This window comes from Micrasema longulum, unplaced genomic scaffold, assembly GCF_059751315.1.
Source record: "Micrasema longulum isolate JH-2025_06_02 unplaced genomic scaffold, ASM5975131v1 h1tg001166l, whole genome shotgun sequence".
NCBI lineage: Eukaryota > Metazoa > Arthropoda > Insecta > Trichoptera > Brachycentridae > Micrasema > Micrasema longulum.
Genome location: NW_028278353.1, coordinates 320,554 through 339,990, shown reverse-complemented (window position 1 = coordinate 339,990; position 19,437 = coordinate 320,554). Strand labels below are relative to the sequence as shown.

Genomic DNA, 19,437 nt, shown 5'->3' with positions numbered 1-19,437 from the left:
AACAGTAGATCAAAGGCTCTTAATCTGTGAGGTAAGAAAAACTCATTAAACTATATTTTTATATTGATGAAATAAGTTTTTCAGGAATAAGGTTATCAACTCTGCTTGTTTTACAGTAGTTCATCTACATAATATATTTGTTTTATTTATTCACAAATAATTATATATACATGTAAAAGAACTTTTTTTGACCACTTATTTTTAATTTTTTTCTAGCTACTGGTTTCCTAGCTACACAAGCTTCTTTATCAAGGTATAATTTAGTAATGAATCTTATCCTATACATTATTTACTTAATTTTAAATGCCAACACATGAAGCTAATAAATCAAGTCTTTTTGTCATCTTGTTCTTGTAAAGATAAGAGGTGAAAGTGAGATGGAATTGATATTTAAAACTAGACAGGAGTAGACTAAAGGAAATACTGTTCATTTTTTTTTTTTTTTTTTTTTTATTAAAACGATTTATTGGCTTTTACATTTATTAGTAATACATTCAAGTGTAGCACTGTAACATAAGTATAAATATTAAATTAAAAGTAAGAAAAACTAAAATAAACAATAATAAGTAAAAATAAGGAAATGTACCCACATAGGTAAAGGGGTATACAAAAAGATATTTAATATATTTACATACATAAATACACACACATACATGCATATGCATGTATGTGTGTATATTTATGTATGTAATGTTTATATACACATATACATATGTGTGTACACATATTTTTATATATACAGGTGTTCTTTAAACCCTGTCACATCCGAAACCACGATGATCAATATGAGCAAGAAGACATATTGGCACATTAAAATACATTTTTAGAACGACTAAAATCTTAAAATATAAATAAAAAACAAATGGTTGCTTACTCCTGCAGGAGAGAAACGAGGGGGGGGGGAGCCTGATACCCTGTCAGCCGCGGCCCCTCTCTTCTCCCCTGCAGAAGTAAACAACCATTTGTTTTTTTTTAAATATTTTATTTAAAAAAAATTCTTCGTTCTAAATATTTTTTAATATGCTAATATGTCTTCTTGCCCATACTGATTATCGTGGTTTCGGATGTGACAGGGTTTAAAGAACAACCTGTACATATACATACACATAAATATATGTATTGTTATAGAGATACATAAATGAACATATAAAATACATCATGAATCGCCTTTTAAATTTCTAAGATTTTCAAATTGTGTAATTTTATTATTTTATTTTCAACGCGCAAAACTTTTAATCCACTAAGCAAAATATTTCTTTTGGTCCACTCTTATCTGGTTTTAAGGATCGTATGCATCTCACTCACTTCACACCTCCCATCTTTACTTTATTTTCGAATGTAATGTCAAACAGAAAAAAACATTGGGGGTTTGTGCGTAAAATTATCCAAGTTAAATCTTTATTACTAGTTGTGAAAGTGGCAAAGAAGGATATTCGATATAGGTAGGTATTGTGTAATATTGTTATCTAAAAAAATCACGGTAAATAAATGAATAATTCATAGTTTTATAAAAAATACTAATGCTTCATGCGGGTACAAATAATATACCTTAGTCCAAATTTAATTATACCTCAGTGAGGCCAAATTGATTTTTTCTGATTTTTAGTAACACGCTAATTGAACAGATACAGTTTTTCGAAACATCTTAGTTTTTGGTCTCGAATTTTCTCTAAATTTACACGCGTTTATTTATATTTTAGGTGGCTTCGCGTAGCGGGTTTTTAAATAAATCTATGTATTGATTTCTCCTCTTCGTTTATCAGGAATTTGGAAAAAATCCACTCTATAATAAATATTAGATACTATGGGTAAAATTATATTTTAGCGTGACAATAAACACTATATAAACGGGTACTTTGTATCATAAAAAAATAACAAGATAGCTACTCATAATGTTGTGAGATGACGACTCGTTTTTCTCCAATAATTTTTATCACATAAATATATTATATGTAGGCGGTAGTCATCGCTTTTGGTGGCATCATCATATATGTTATTAAGCAATTAGGAGGCAGGTATTGCTCACTTTTATAAATTCAAAAGTTGTACATTAATTGTATTTCGTTTATTTATTTCCTTTTTTTGTTTTCATTAAGAAACTACAGTCCAAACATTAAAATTCTCGTTAGTTTTTTGGCCAAATTTATTTACTAACACTTTAATAAGGCCGTTTGTAGTTTGTAAAGGTATAAGCTATTAACTGTGTATAGTACGTGTGTTTATACAAGTAATGCATAATAATCGGCACACTTGTGAATATCAAGCCTCGGTCACTCGTGGTCGTGGGAGATCCCAAATAATTTCCAAATTCCTCGTCAACTTTCACTCTCGACTCGATTTCTTTTTCGTCAACCCATTCAGTCGCTCTTGGGTGCTCATTCTGTCTCCTACTGCATACTGCTCGTGAACAAATGAGAAGTTGACCGGTCCTGGGCGCCATCACGTTTGTGTTTAGTTTCTAGTGTCAAGTTTAGTAGTTTAGTGTGGATCAAGAGGTTTCGCCGTCAACATGGACTCCAGCAACGACAGCTCTCCGTGTTCTAGTGCGATGTTCAACAACAACGAGTTTCCGTACGAAATTAAATTTGTGGATAAAAAAATAAACGACCAGCTTCTGAAAGATTTCACCGGTATGTAAATTAATTTTATAGTTGAGTTTTCTTTGTAGGTTCAAACCTGATTCTTCGCCAATTCTATGGAGATTGTTGAATATGATGTAGGTATGCACCCATTGATTGTGTTTTGTATTTAAATATAATAGTCGTAAAGTAATTAATTATTTGACAATTTATTACACGGCAATAATTAAATTACATATAACATCACCTGAGTAGTGGATAGTTATCATAATATTGTTATAGCGAAGTAAATCTGGAAATATTATATTAATCCTTAATTTCTTAACGTACCTTATGATGTAAGAATTGGTATTGTAATATATTAACTTTTGACGTGAGTATTAGTTAAACCTGTCTTTATTCGTTTGGCAATAATAAGAATATCTCAATTATTACATGGTTTATTAGTAAATAATAAAATAATTTCGTTTCACACCTCAAAACGCCTTCATTTTGGCAAACAGCGTAACGTAAATAACTTTTCAATAGATAAGTTTAATACCTATTCAATAATGTTTACGTTTGAAAACTATTTGAATAGGTATTATTATTGAATAGGTTTTATGTATAAAATATCATTTCGTTTTGTACCAGAATTTTCATTAAATTATGAGGCAGGGTGTATCCATATCGTTTTCCATCAAATTAAATAGTCGGTTGTTTACAACAAATATAAATACTGATATTTTCGATTTTTTTACTAAATTTTGGGTTGTTACTTTTTATATTATCATTTTCAAATCAACTTTAGGTAGATTGAAATCACATAAAAGATTAACAATAAAACGTAATGTCGTGAGAAGTCAGGTGTGTTTCTTGAAATATTACACAATAGTTATTATTGAAAACCGGTTCTGTCTCTAATATGTGAAGAACTTTAATATATTTATTGTATATTTAGATATTTTTTACTACCTACCATACCTACACAACTTACAGAAGTCAAATCTCTACAGTTCCTTTTACGCGATGTTTGATGTTTTATAAAGCAGATATTATCCGGTTTTGCTTTTACTTACTGAAATAAATTTGATGAAAATACAAAACAACGTTTATATCCGCGGCTTACATAAAAAATATCAATTTTGTAAACATTTCTGTATCTATCTAGATACTTTTTTTAGATAGGTAGTCAATTTTACTAAATTATTGTGTATGAATTTTTCAGAGACGCTTTTAAAAATAGTATTTTCTTACCTAACCTTCATTTAACAAAATAAATTATGCGCCGCATTTATTTGATCTTCCATGTTCCAAAAGTCAGTGTGCTTTTCACCATCGGGTGCAAATATAAGGGCATGGTGATGATATTTTAAAATTTAGTTCTCCAGTTCAACATTTGAAACACTTTCGTATATATATATTTATATATATATATATATATATATCTATTCCTAGTTTGCGATATGATTTCGCCTACGTTTGTTGAAAATAAAATTGTGAATGATTTTGTATTCTTTAACAAAAATGATATTTACTATCTACTTAAAAACCTGGCAATGCATTTTTTTACTGTGTTTCTGAATGACTCAAGACATAAATAATCGCGATAGCAAAAAACCACTAACCCATTGCGGTGAGTCGGAATTAGATTTATGTAGGTATGTTAAATTAATTATTTTGCCAAAACATTACTCAATCATTTCAAATTATTTTCGGAAACAATTGCGCGATATATCAAGTTACCATTTTATCAACATGCAAAAAAAAAATCCGAGACACTTTTTTGATATAGCATTTCGCTCTTGATATTATTATTTAATAATAAAATAAGTAGGTGGCATGCACCGAATAAAATTACCTGTTATAATACTAAACGTGTATGCAGAAAGTCAATAATTATTTTCGTTTTCACTAAACACTTTTAAAATAAATTTTGATATTATCTGAGTAGATTCCTGGGTACTTTTTCTTTAGGTAGTTTTATTTTTATTGTCAGTAACGTTGTTGTGAGTAAGTACTTAGTACGAGGTATCAAGTACCAATCGGTAGACAGTGAAGCCACGATAAAATATTCACTCTTTCGTCGATAGCAGAGTATAATAATAATGCCTAAATAATAATTTTTTTTCGAAATGATTTTTGTGCAGTCAACTTTGTTTATTAAGCCGGTATTATAATTTTGTTTTATAGTTATTTTTGGAATTAATTTTTTTCATATTGTACTTACGAACCGAAAAGCTAAGCTACTAAAATACTCAGGCATGTAGTAAAAGTAATTTATAAGCCGAATTAAACATCATCAACTTCTATACATTTATTTACCTATGTACTATCATGAATATGGAAATAATATAGTACTTACGTACTATTATGAATATGGAAAATTATTTTGTAAGCAAACATTCTGGCAACACTTCAAAATTCAAAATGTAGCGGTCTACCTGTCACAATATTACGTTACGAATATCTGTAATCTGTGGTTACGAATACGAAAATCATGGTATAATCTAATATCTGCAGAAAATTACAGCGCGTATGTATAATATTTTACACATTTTCAATCACATTTTAAAATGTAATGTTTCCCTAAATAACATGGTTTGATCTCCCTTTGCCTTATTTCACATATTTTGGATTTAAGACATTTCGTTTTCATGATTTTTTTGTGGCTTTGTTTTTGTCCACAGTTTCTTATATCACTCTGTCATAAGATTACATCCATAGAATTGAGAATAGTCCGAAAACCGCATACGCACATCAAACAGTAGGCGACTAAACTACTACGGTTTGCGTTTTGACCCATTAGTTTCTTTGTAGACGTCGCTCAATACGCAACTCCTGATTTGAATTCAACTATGCCGTGTTGTGTCCTTTTAAAGTGTATAAATACTGCTAGGATCTTAAAGAAACAGGATGGTATCACATTTCATGTGTAATTAGCAAACTAATGTTTAAGTAGCAAATGAATTGCTTAGACATTGAATTATTTTTCCATCTGTCTAATGAGGAACTTCAGCCCTACGGGAAATTGGATACAAAAAATGTTTTCTTACGCGGGGTAAAAATTAGAGCATTAAATTGTACTGCAAAGTTTCTTGAAAATGTACAGAAAAAAATATAAAAAATATTTTGATAAAAACGCAGTACTTTAAATGACGTCACTGGTTCATGTGAATCAACCTATGATCTGAGAGCTATGGAAGATTTCCGGTCTGCTTGTCGCTTCTGGACCAATGGGAAGAACTGAATGAGAATAAGCGGAAATGAACCTCTGACGTTACACGCGGAGTCATTTCAGAAATACAAAACTTTGAAAAATCGTAGCGCCGATAATACGATATATAAAAATTTAAAAAAATAATTTTTGACTTAGTTTAACAGTCTTTTAACAAATAAAAAAAATTAAAAAAACCACTGAACTTCCTCATTGTCGAAGAAACAAAATGGAAATTTCATTAGTGTAGCCAGGGTAGTAATTTTTTTTACCTCTTGCTCACCTACTTGCTCATCTAATGAGAGAACTAATGAAAATTGGACCTCGGATTAAACAACTCTGTGGTAGACATTTGACCGACATCATCTTCAAAACGTCATTTTTTTTTAACATGATATAAAAATATCCGTTTTATGTAAAATAAAATTTGTTTTGTATTTTAAGTTTAAAGTTCATTAATTCAATTACTCTTATTAAATGACCCTTTACTTATCTACTCTGTTGTGTCAATCAATATTTCCGCGTGCACAATAAAATTTTAGAGAAATTAACGAATTGCTTTTTTTTACCTTACATTCGTGTAATGATTTTTTTTTTTCCCCATTAAGCAACATTACGCGGCGACATCACGAATGCGCGCGGCGAAAGTATGGCATAGTGGGGGGGATTATTGAACACAGTCCGATGTATTCAAATATGATTCTACACTCCTTCTGGACTATTCTTAATTCTATGATTATATCATAAATATTTTTTTTAAATGCTTTTATATTGTCGATTTCCCCTCCGGCTGCTGCTCTCTTATGAATACGAAGCTTAATAATAAAGCTTTTCGTTGCCCCTTTTCTATAAATCTATCGGATATACAAATCTGGTGGCTTCCAAAAATAATTTTAAATTTTGTAATCATTTCAGCAAATTGATCATGTCCAATCAAATGAATTCCAGTCAGTGAACAGTTCACTTTTCTCTTTTCCTCAATCCAATAAAGATTATATTATATTTATCTGGATTACCTTCTTTCGTCACAAATCTGTAAAGTCTTCCAGATTACAGCAAAGCAGCTTTTTTCGTTTAGCAGTGAGAATTTTTTCCTTGTATATGGGTACCGCCAAGGAGACTTAAATTCTCAGATAATATATCTGGTATATAACAGAAATATAAGGTTGAGTTTTACGTTTCAATTTCATAAAAAAATATCCCATTTTATTTTGAAGTTAAGTAACTCTCTTCACAAAAATGTATTTTTGGTTACATTTACATATTTATATTATCGGTAGTGTTTTTATTTCCACTTTACTCTTAGCTAAACAGACAGTCTATACAGGGTGTTCTTTAAACCTTGTCACATCCGAAACCACGATGATCAGTATAGGCAAGAAGACATATTAGCATATTTAAAAGAATAATTAGAACGAAGATATTTTTTTAATAAAAAAAAAACAAATGGTTGCTTACTTCTGCAGGGAAGAAGCGAGGGGAGCGCGGACGTGCAGTTGATGGTGTATCAGACTCCCCCCTCCCCCTCCTCGTTTCTCCCCTGCAGAAGTAAGCAACCATTTGTTTTTTTTCTAAATTTTATTTTTTAAGATTTTAGTTGTTCTAAAAATTTATTTTAATGTGCCAATATGTCTTCTTGCTCATACTGATCATCGTGGTTTCGGATGTGACAGGGTTTAAAGAACACCTGTATAATATTCTTGTAGACTGGATATTTTTTTATTGTTCAAAAAAGTGACACGATAGTGATAATTCTAACATGAATCCAATTAGATTTCACATATATAAGAACAAAGTTTCGTAAAATATGCATTGACTGATTATTCTGATTTCTTCTTTTAGGGGAAAGAACTGGATTTGTCCAAGTGGGAGAAGAGAAATGGTTCCTACCAAGCAAGTTTGTGGAAGCATCCAAGAGTTTGTACAATTTTGATGTCAGACCTGATGATGTTTGGATAGTGACATATCCCAGATCAGGTAAAATATTTAGCATGTTGTAGTTGATATGTCTGTGAGTACATCGTCATCATCATCATCATTTACTTTTTTTTTTTGCACCACAACAGGCCAGGAGGCCTAATTACAGTGGTGAATTACATCACAGAGCACCCAGGCTTGAGAAAAATCACATTTTTAATTTTTGTGTTCTCACCGGGAATCGAACCCGGAACCTTCCGTGCGTGAGTCGAGCGTCTTGACCACTACACCACGGAGGCCGCCGTGGTGTAGTGGTCAAGACAAGTTTACATATGGGTATGAGGGTGGGTTTATGGACAGGGTGAGCGTGTGTTTGATACGAATGAATAGAAACATCTTAAATTTATGATGTAAAAACATTTTTTATAAAGAAACATAATTTTGTAAAATTTTGAATTCTTATTTTAAAAGTGGATTTACTACAGTTAAATATATCTATGATATTAAAAAATACATTATAATTACGCACCAAGCGAATCAAGAGAGAGTTCTGTGCATAGTACGTGCAAACTGTTGGTATATGGAAAAGAGATAGATTCATGTGACGGGTGCGGTAGCCAGGTATTGCCATGTTTAAATTTAAAAAAGTAAGTAGGTGCCCTGTATTTAGGTATTAGAATTATTTTAGGAAAAAAAATATATTTTAATTGGTTTATTAATTAATATTGCTTTGCAGGAACAACATGGACTCAGGAATTAGTTTGGCTGATTGCTAAAAACTTGGATTATCAGGCTGCTTCTGAAACTCCTTTGACAAAACGTTTTCCATTCTTTGAGTAGGTTTATATTTTTTAATAATTTGTATAACTTCCACCATATTTATAAATATATTTTTAACACTGACTAATTATTTTGATTTAATTTTGAAAATACCGACAGGTCAGCACATTAATCCACTTAGTTTGATAGACCAAAACCGGTTTCATCGCGCTTGCGGCATCATCAAATTGGTACAGTTTAAAAAGTTTATGTTTTTTAAAAGTTTTAATTTAACCTAGAACAATTGGTAGGATCTTAATTCCAAAATGAATTTCATTTCATTAATAAAGGAAATAAAAAGTAGTCTGGAATACAAAATTTGGAAAGGATATAAAATTAATACTTTTTATGTGGTTATTATTGAAAACATCAGTCTTATTAAAACAGTCGGCCTCGTGGTGTAGTGGTCAGCGTATTTGCCTACCATGCAAGAGGTCTCGGGTTCGATTCCCGGCATGGTTGACGTTAAATATTTATTTATAAGGGTGTTTTTACACTATTATTTTATATCATTCCAAATGAATACAGGACTTTGGTTCCATGGAGTTAGGACTTGTGTCTCAATAAATTTTAAATGAATATATTGTGATCAAATAGAAAAATAAAAATAGTCCCTGGATTGGCTCCTGAAGCGTCAGACTGATCATCTTACCTTCATGTAACAAAAAATGATCAAGATAAGCTGCGATTGGTGTACCAATTCAGTGCCCTATGCACCATTAGGCGCGGAAAGGGGAATGATTATGATGATGACATTGAAAACATTGTATATTTTGTAATTTTAGGAATATTTATTAAGTAAAAACAGGAAAAACATAATTGTAAGACATCACTCCCAATTGTGTACACAGGAATTGTTTTTTGTTTTGTTTTACGTAATGGAAAACCTTAAAATATAGATATATTATACATAGATATAAAATGGTAATTTTTTTACAAGACAAAACGACTTGATTTATTAGCTTCATATGTAATATTTAATAAACATTGATAAAATAAAATAGGATAGAATTCATTTTAAGTATACCTTGATAATGAAGCTTGTATAGCTTTGAAACCGGTCGGTAGAAAAAAAAGTGGTTAAAAATAAAGTTGTTTTTAGTTATTGAATTTTTTCTAAACAAACTGTTTAAAAGTATATATAATTTAAGTATGGGGGGGGGTATTTCATAAATGTCGCTGGAGGTACTTATCTAGATGTATTTTTAGGAAATTATTATTTTAATATTAAATACGATTGATGGGTTTTGTCAAATGTTGCACCGTTACCTATGTTTGCATGGTGGATACATTCTACGCAGCACCTAGTAAAAAACTCTTTACTTAAAAATCAATTATGGATTTTTAAAACAATATATTAAAATATCTTAATTTTTAAAAATATATAAAAAACAACTAAATACTATAAAAAATCGTAAAAAAGTCATTATTAGACAATATAAGTACACGTAGGTGAATTTATTTTTAATGTCACTGTTATTCATTTATTTATTTAATGCAATTTTATAAAAGAACACAATTATATTTTTTTATGTCCCGACTTGTTAAAAAAATCCGTGTTAAGTCGGGACTCTTCTATATATAAATAAAAACAACTTATTAACATATTAAACAATTTACAAAATAATCAAAACAACATACAAAATAATAAAAGAAAAATATAAACAATAAAAATTTATATATGTCGATAAATGGAATGCAGAAAATTTATATAATAATACATGGCAACATGTTATTAATAATTTATCAATATGTGTTTTATTTGGGTAAGTTGTATTCATTCTGACATTTTGGCTACCATTGCAGGAGCCATCTTCGGGGTAAACTAATTTTACCCTAAAGATGGTACTATTACACAGTATCACACAAAAAAGATACATAATAAAAACTCGTTTAGGCACATTTGGTACATCATATTATTTCAATCCAAATTTTTATATATTATTTTAACCTGTCCGGGAGTGAGTTTCTGCCGACAAAACTGTATCTGGGGAGTGAGTTTTTTTTTCATGTTTTTTTTTTACTTTTTATAATTTTATATCATTGTCAATGCTATAAGCAACATATTTTCTTGAATAAAAATAATAAATTATACCAGTAAATATGATTTATATCAAAATTATCGATGTTTTATTTCATGGGTTGTCAACCATCGGTTTTACAAGCCCAAATAATATTTCTGAAAATAATCGGACGTACATGTACGCCCATACTCCATTGATGAAAATTTTGTTTGGACGACCATGTACGGCTATACTCCCGGACAGGTTAAAGTTCAATTTTTATTTTAAATTTTTTTTTTGAACCGGATTATTTCAAAATATTATAAAAAATGTTCCTGTGTACATGTTTTTTTTTATGAGGTAGAATTTTATTTAGGTATGTCATTAAAGTGCAAAAGAATTTTCAAAATAGTATTGTTAAAAGGAAATTACTTAGTTTTGTAGGGAAAACAATTATTGAATAAGATATAGATACACATTACACATTTATCAACTTTTCGTTTAGGTTGTTAGTGCTATTTTTTGTTTTTAATTTATTTGTCCTAAGTGTTTCTGGTTTGCCTAATTTATTACTTATTTAGTACTTATTATGTATAATTTCAACATTTTCTAAGTTAATAATTAAATTATGGCCTGTTTCAATGAAAAAATTTGCAACATTGGATTTTTTTGTTCTTCCGGAATTCAATTTAGTTTTAAAAGATCTTCCGGTACAGACCATTTGCAATAAATAGTTATTTTAAGATGACGGATGTAATAAGTAATAAGTGATAATGATGATCAGGGCCGCGATTATGAACGGTTATCTTCATCAGTATGTACTGAACGATGTAAACTAATATCGATATTTATGTACGAAAGTTTGTATATTTGTATGAAAATTTAAAGTATCTTCATCAGTAACCGGTAATGAGGAATTTCAGTGGTCTTTTTTATTTTTTTATATATTGTATTATCAGCGCTACGATTTTTTAAAGTTTTGTATTTCTCAAATAACTCCACGTGTAACGTCAGAGGTTCATTTCCGCTTATTCTCATTCAGTTCTTCCCATTGATCCAGAAGCGACAAGCAGACCGGAAATCTTCCATATCTCTCAGATCATAGGTTGATTCACATGAACCAGTGACATCATTCAAAGTAGTGCGTTTTTATAAATATATTTTTTATTATTTTTTCCGTACATTTTCAAGAAACTTTGCTATACAATTTAATGCTCTAATTTTTACCCCACGCAAGAAAACATTTTTTATATCCCATTTTCCGTAGGGCTGAAGATCCTCATTAAACATGTTCAGAAAAAAAAATTGTAAACATATTATATTTTTCATACAGAAAACTTTATTTTACTTTGTAGATAAAATTGAAGATAAATTTCAACTTCCCATCGGAATACGTACCCCGGTAGAAGCCTGTCATCTATTAAAGTTTTTATTTTATTAGTTACCTACTACAGTAGACTTCCACCAACAAATTTCACTGACTAATTTGAATGTTTTACGTGTTTTTATTTTCAGATTCAGTATTTTTATCCACGAGGAAACTAAAAAAGAATTTTTAGCAGAGAATGCACATGATCCTGTCAAACTAGGATTGCTAGAAGAAACTTGTATTCCTTTATGGGAGGTAAAAATTACAACATTCTTTTTTTTTCCAATAATCTGTTTTTTTTTTATTTATTATTTACATTTCTATTATTTGCTTACCACAAACACACCGAGCGGGACCTACCATAGGTTCAGTTGGCACAAAGAACCAGACTCTTGCTTACAAGCGAGGGGAGAATAAAATTCTCGTATTCATTTACAAACGTGTATATTTCCATACCTTTTTAGTATTTATTTATTTTACAGAAACAAACAGTCGACAATGATATAATAACATAAAAAAGATACCGCTTAAAGACAGTCCAGCGAAGTTTCTAAATAAAAATCATAAATATTAAATTGTGGTACAACAAAAGGGGGTGTTCATGTGTATTTGTATGAGAGTAAGTGTAGAGGTGTGTTTGTGTGTATGTGAGAGTAGGTGTTCAGGTGTGAGTAAGTATGAGCATCATTAAAAAGCAAGTGGGATCGTATCGCAGCCAGAAAGAATTAGTCTTAATTTATTTTAAAATAAATTAAGGGGCGTGTTAAATATATCAAAAGATGAAAAAAAGCATTGTAGTTAGAGCAAGAACGATAGAGGAAAGAGTGTTGTGCATAGTTAGTGCTACAGACTGGCAGATGGAATAAATACTTATTTCTTGTCACGCGAAAGGAGACATAATATTAATTTTGGAGAGTAGGTTAAAAGAGTCTACTTTATTATTTAATAATTTATATAAATAGCATAATTCATATGACCATTTTAGAAAATGAGAAAAAGTTGCGATAAGATTAGAATTTTTAACCTCGGACCCCTCTGGATCCGAAGTCCATGACACTAAAACAGCATTAAATCATATTTTGAGGATTACTGAAAAAAATTAGCAGAAAATAACTGTTTTTACATCCTTTTTTATATTAGTTGTACTGTGTTTGATCCTGGGACCTTTTTATCCATTGAATATACCTCCTTAGAGTATCTCTTGAGCTGAGAACAGTTGTCCAGGATTCTGATTCTGTTTCACTCACAGAACTGTATTCTTCATCCGCTTCAAAGGAAATCCAGTGGAGATAAGTTCGCATCATAGTGTAGTGGTTGACGCGTACGCTTACCCCCTTAAAGTCCCGGATTTGATTATTGGCAAGGTTGGTATGAAATATTGGTTTTAAACGTGGTTGTACACTGCAATATTTCATAGTCCTTGTGCAAGGGCTGTACCAGTGCCGGAAACTGAAGCATAAAACTGATCATCTTACCTTCACATAACAGATAATATGCTGCATTTGGTTTACCAATGCAGTTTCCCATTGATTCACCATCTGGATCTTCTAAGGGGAAATTAAAATTTATCTTCAATTTTATCCACCAAGTAAAATTATGTTTTCTGTATGAAAAATAGAATTTATTTACAATTTTTTTTTTCTCGACATGTAATTACAGGTTACCGACGAAGATACTTTGAATTTTCATACAAATACGCACATTTTTGTACATAAATATAAATGTTAATTTATGCTGTCTCGATATGTACTGATAAAGATAGCGTTCATTATCATGGCCTGGGTGTGGATAGGTATAAGAATGATAATATATGTACCTCCGATTATGTGTAATGTACGTATTTTGAATTTTTTATCGGCTTTTAGATTTTGGAAAAATCTAGTTCACCAAGATTCATCAAGACGCATTTACCATTTTCATTACTTCCACCAACAGTACTTACTTCCGGATGCAAGGTTAGTAGCATAGTTAGACATAATACAATTTGTTGTTTAATAATCATCAACATTTTAACTAGCTATAATATTAATTTGTAGGTAATATATGTGGCTAGGAACCCGAAAGATGTTGCGGTGTCATTTTATCACCTCAACCGATTAATAAGAACTCAGGGGTACCTCGGTGACTTTCCTAAATATTGGAATTATTTTCAAAGCAATCTACGTAAGTCTTCCAATTCTTTTTCTTCACCCGCTTCTTACAATTATTTGACAAGAATATAAAAAAATATTCTTTATTTTTTCATTAGCGTACACGGCACAAATGCCTTTTATAAACATAAGCAAACATAACGTTGTTATTTTACAAAATTATGAAATAATATAAAAACAATACAGTTATACATATTACACAGTTGTTTTATACATTGTACTATATTATAATCCTATGCTATACATTAAACTTAACATACTTAGGTATAAAGATAACACAGTAAATTAGAAATGGCAAAAATCATATTTGTTGGTATTGTTGCAATATACAGGGTGTTCTTTAAACCCTGTCACATCCGAAACCACGATGATCAGTATGAGCAAGAAGACATATTGGCACATTAAAATATTTTTTTAGAACTAATAAAATTTACAAAAATAAAATATTAAAAAAAACAAATGGTTGCTTACTTTTGCAGGGGAGAAACGAGGAGGGGTGAGGGGAGAGTCTAATATACCGTCAACCGCGCAGCGGCGCGGCGCCCCCCTCGCTTCTCCCCTACAGAAGTTCGCAACCATTTGTTTTTTTAAAAATATTTTCTTTTAAAAAAAATGGTTCGTTTTAAATATTTTTTTAAATGCTAGTATGTCTTCTTGCCCATACTAATCATCGTGGTTTCGGATGTGACAGGGTTGAAAGAACACCCTGTATATTAAACGCTTTAGGTATAATACAAACGGTGTCGCACTAAGATCTCAGAGGTAATTTTATTAATTAATACATATTTTGTCGGCCTCGTGGTGTAATGGTCAGCGCGTTTGCCTACTATGCAAGAGGTCTCGGGTTCGATTCCCGACATGGTTGATATGAAATATTTATTTAAAAGGATGTTTTCACACTAGAATAATTCATAATCCCTGGACTGGTACCTGAAGCGTAAGACTGATCATCTCACCTTCGTGTAACAAATTGATCGAGATATGCTTCGATTGGTGTACCAATCCAGTGCTCTATGCACCATTAGATGCGGAAAGGGAATGATGATGATGAATTAATACATATTACTTATTCAAAAAATCATTACTAGGTATACATTTAATAAAACATATTCCTTGTTGGTGCTAGAATTTACAGAATATTTCGTTTTATAATATATTTTCAACCATTGACATATTAATACACATAGACTTGCCCTGAACCTTAAAAAAAGAATGACACTTAACTCATGCCCAAACGATCAAACACGCCCAATGTGTAGTTAGTAGTTTAGCATGACGTTTAGAATCTAAATCAAAATGCCTGTTTGTGGCATGAAAGTTTGTAAAAACATTTTGGATAAACATTGTAAAAAGGATTCTTTTCATTGGTAAATATTTGTTCATGGAGTGATTAACGAAGCTTAAAATAATTAATATTTCAATATAAATATTATTTCTTGTGAACGTCAAACTATGCCTAGCGGCACAATTGCGGAGGTCGTCTTACTTACAGGCCTGCACAAAATAGAATAAATGTGAGTTGATAATTTTTTTGTATTCCCCGAAATCCAGTGAAGAAAAATCAATGGGTCAAAATTATAAGAAAAGAACCTGATTGGGATCCATCACAAACAAATGTGGATTGTTAACATTAAAATACAAACTTTTAAAAAACAAAGCATCTTCCAATTTTTGGTAGCATATGCACGATCATCGAATGCAGCCCTAGTCAAAATATACACACTCAGTAACCATGGATATGTTTTCACATTTTAATTATTATTTTTAAATATTATACTCTATAGGTCGCGTCTATGTATGTCAATAGTTTTTAACACTAAAGTTTTCTAATGAACAAAAATAGTACCTATGTTCATTCTACATTCTGATTGATAAAAAACAAAATCCGTTAAAAATTTATACATTGATGAACATGCCAATTATTTTAATTATCATCTTGAAGGTACAAATCAAATCGTTATTATCCTTTATTTGTGTGTGTGAAACTGAAAGTTTTTAAATGAAATATTCACAAAACTGTTTGTTTAAATGGTTCACAGACAGGCACTTACACATGAATATAAGCTAATATGAAAAATGTAAACATTTCATTTTTTATAACTTTTATATTAATCTTTTCTCTGAAATAATATTGAAATGTATCATTTATAGATCATTGGACGCCATATTGGTCTCACATTAAAGAAGGATGGAATCACAAGGAGCACTCGAATGTGCTATTTATGTTTTACGAAGAAATGAACAAGGTAACACCACCTGCTGACTGTGACTTTTTGTCTCGGTGACTTTTTGTCACTGTCGCGTTGTGTCACTGTGGGTGCGCTCACTACTCACTACTGGTGACAAAATGTTCATTTAGCGATGGATTTCGAAGAGGTCGCAATGATTTGCGCTCTTGAATTACGCAGAAAGAAAATTAAACAAAAGAAAAACTACTGGGTACATCCATATATAATGAACGATTATTTAAAGGAAAATTTTACTCCCTGTATTCTGAATTACGTCAATATCCTCTCAAGTTTCAAAAATTATTTTCGTATTTCGTAATTTACTTTTCAAATGAATATCGGAGAATTCCTTTAATTTTTTTGTATTTGTGAATTCGTTGTCAATATCATCTTCTTGCAGAGAAGCAGCCATCTTAAATCTCCTTCACATAAATAAAGGTTTCAGCTTTTTAACTTCACAAATATCAACAGATGAAAGGGTTGAAGTAATATAGATGTTCAAATATGCGTAGAATGGTGAATGTTTTACAGTGTGTAAAGTGGCCACTTAAACCAGGTCATAAGCCGTGTAAATGCCTAGACTTCTATATTATCTTGTCTAAAATGTTTTTCATCACTGTTGTAATAATATGTTAATCTTAAATATAACTGCAAATTTCACGACACACGTCCGTTGGGTAGGCGTCTGCCGGCAGAGTGACATGTACAGGCCGGGGCCAGCCGACCCACACGTCGCGCTGGAACTTTTTATCACCGTATTGCCATGTCGCCACAGTGAGCGCACTCTCATATATCTCCATAGCACTTGACACTGTGACAAAAAGTCACCGTGACACTAAAGTTCAAAAATGAAGAAAATAATCTTAAGGATTTTATTTGGTACTGCAGACTTAGTAATTTGTGATTATTTTCCTTGAATTACAACATTTCAGGATTTGCCAGCAACAATTAAGAAAGTGTCCAAATTCTTTAACAAATCATACAATGAAGAGCAAGTGCAAGGACTTGCTGAACACTTGAGCATAGAAAACTTCAGAAATAATCCATCAGTAAACTATGATGTGCTTAAAGATCTTGGAGTACTGAAAACAGGAGAGCAGGCATTTATCAGAAAAGGTATCATAAATTATTTATTGATTCTGGAATAAATTTTACGTATCTATTATTGCAGTAAAAACAACTTCAAAAATGGAGTAGTAATTTGCAGTAATTCTTTTTATTGATAATTTTACTTGCTAAGCATCAAATCTAAAAGCTATTGCAAAAATCTAAGTATGGTTTTAAATCAGTTTTAGTGTGAACGTAAATTATTAAAAACTTTTTATTTACAGTCTTTATTTAATTATTAGACCTCTTTTAATTGAATAAATCTATCTTATGACGTATTATTTAAGCAAATATCTTAAAACTAAGTTAATTTAAATATTTATCAACAGGAAAAAATGGGGGATGGACAGAAGAATTTACACCAGAATTAAGTGACCAAGCAGACAAATGGATAGCGGAAAATCTCAAAAACACGGATATAAAATTTCCACCAATATGAATTTTTAGTCTTATGTTTTTTATTTAATAATTAAGATTATACCTATATTTTTTTACAACATCATTTTCGTTGTTTTTGTTTTATTTCAATTCTTTCATCGACAGAGAATTTTAGAAAATGTTTCTGCCAAAATGTCAAATTCTGAATAGGAAATAATTCAAATGTTATTGAATACAACAATAATATTTGAAGTGTAAACATAATACATCATTGTCTCTGTTTTAAAATTAGTAAAAATAGTGATAGTGAACTCAAAAGTGATCCAAAGTGATTTTTAAATCGGCAGTCAGAATAAGCAACTTGTTTTTTTGTGGAGTGAGACAGTTATGATATTAAAAATACTTAAAACTTTTGATTTTGTTTACAAAATAAATTGTTGTCGTTTACAAAATACATTGTTGTCAATGAGAAATCTCGCTCTCTGATTGGTCATATTGAATTATCTCTATTGGCCGGCCGTGAGGTCATATTTAATTTTTAGCTTGTCTAATTGGTTAGTTTTTATTTGTCATTTAAGTAGATGCTCACATAATTGCGGACTAAAAAAGTAAGGCGTAAAATTTAAAATCAAAATCCTTACAAGTTTAATCAAACTAAATATAATATTTATAAAATACAAATATATTAACAATGTCGAGCTACTGTAGCAAGTCTCATGTATAATTGCAGCAAGATAAATTCATAAAATGCAATGGACGCGGTGACAAAATTTGTCTGAACTGTTCTGAACTTAATTATTTGCAGCAAGCAAAATGTATCCAATCTTAAAGGAAAAATCTGAACTTTTACTGCAATAAGCGTACAGACAATTTTGAAGATCAAATATCGCTAAAGAAAACACTAGTTACTTGGACACAAAAATAAGCAACCAACCTACTTCCGAGGAGTTAATTAATAAAGTCATTATGGAAATTCACAAATCCGAAAAGCGGAAGCACAATGTTGAAGAAAGCTCTTCTGTAAATGTTCAAGAAGAGGGAAGTGAGGACAATCTTAAGGCTGGGAAAATCATTAGGAATATTTTGAGGCATAAAACATCTACAAAGATAAAAACGTTTAGGCTTGGAAAAAATAAACTTGCCGAAAAGCAGGGGCAGTTAAAGGTTATATTTCCCGACGAAACACAAGCCAAGGCAGTGATGTTTTCTTATCGTCTAAAATTTAGAGAGAATAACCATCCTTATAAACTCTACAAATAAAACAATAGCCGAAAGAAACTATCTCAATAACCTTCGCAAAACTCCTGAAAACTGGATGCAAAATAAGACAAAAAACTGATCTCAAATATATCTATACTTTGTCAGAACGTCCGACGGTTGCGCACAAAATTGGACACATTGAAACAAACCATTTCATCTTTGGACAATGACGTCTTCTGTCTAACTGAGACCTGGCTTTCTAACAAGATTTTCAACAATGAACCGGGCTTCACTAATTTTAATTCATACAGGCTGGATCGTGACAAACCGATGGGAGGTAGAGTACTTATTGCAATTTGAAACACTTTTCACACACAAAGGCTTTTTTTTAAAAACCTAAACGTAGAACAAATAGCATTACTAATGAAATTTCAATATTACAAAATAATAATTATGTGTGTATACATTCCTCCTCGAGCTCCGATCAAAAT

General features: G+C 30.8%; 1 protein-coding gene and 1 non-coding gene across 3 annotated transcripts; both read left to right on the top strand.

Annotated features, from left to right (window-relative positions):
* The first annotated feature begins 1,932 nt into the window (after positions 1-1,932).
* Positions 1,933-17,870, top strand: St4 (Sulfotransferase 4). 2 transcript variants are annotated; one of them, XM_088233946.1, is made up of 10 exons: positions 5,031-5,094; positions 7,242-7,323; positions 7,618-7,752; positions 8,429-8,528; positions 12,030-12,138; positions 13,749-13,838; positions 13,920-14,046; positions 16,185-16,279; positions 17,194-17,377; positions 17,698-17,870. In XM_088233946.1, the coding sequence occupies exons 2-10, from the start codon at positions 7,275-7,277 to the stop codon at positions 17,805-17,807; spliced, it is 999 nt and encodes a 332-aa protein (XP_088090072.1). In that variant the 5' UTR covers positions 5,031-5,094; positions 7,242-7,274; the 3' UTR covers positions 17,808-17,870. The 2 variants fall into 2 exon arrangements, with proteins under 2 accessions (XP_088090071.1, XP_088090072.1); XM_088233945.1 differs by lacking the exons at positions 5,031-5,094; positions 7,242-7,323 and adding an exon at positions 1,933-2,630.
* TRNAS-ACU (transfer RNA serine (anticodon ACU)) lies at positions 14,826-14,898 on the top strand. The gene has a single exon. It is a non-coding gene; the product is annotated as a tRNA-Ser (tRNA).
* Positions 17,871-19,437: the final 1,567 nt, after the last annotated feature.

Coding starts and splice junctions, on each gene's coding strand:
- St4 (XM_088233945.1), top strand. CDS start 2,510: ATGGACTCCAGCAACGACAGCTCTCCGTGTTCTAGTGCGATGTTCAAC. Junction 7,753..8,428: donor AGTGACATATCCCAGATCAG/GTAAAATATTTA, acceptor ATTGCTTTGCAG/GAACAACATGGACTCAGGAA. Junction 8,529..12,029: donor AAACGTTTTCCATTCTTTGA/GTAGGTTTATAT, acceptor TTTTATTTTCAG/ATTCAGTATTTTTATCCACG.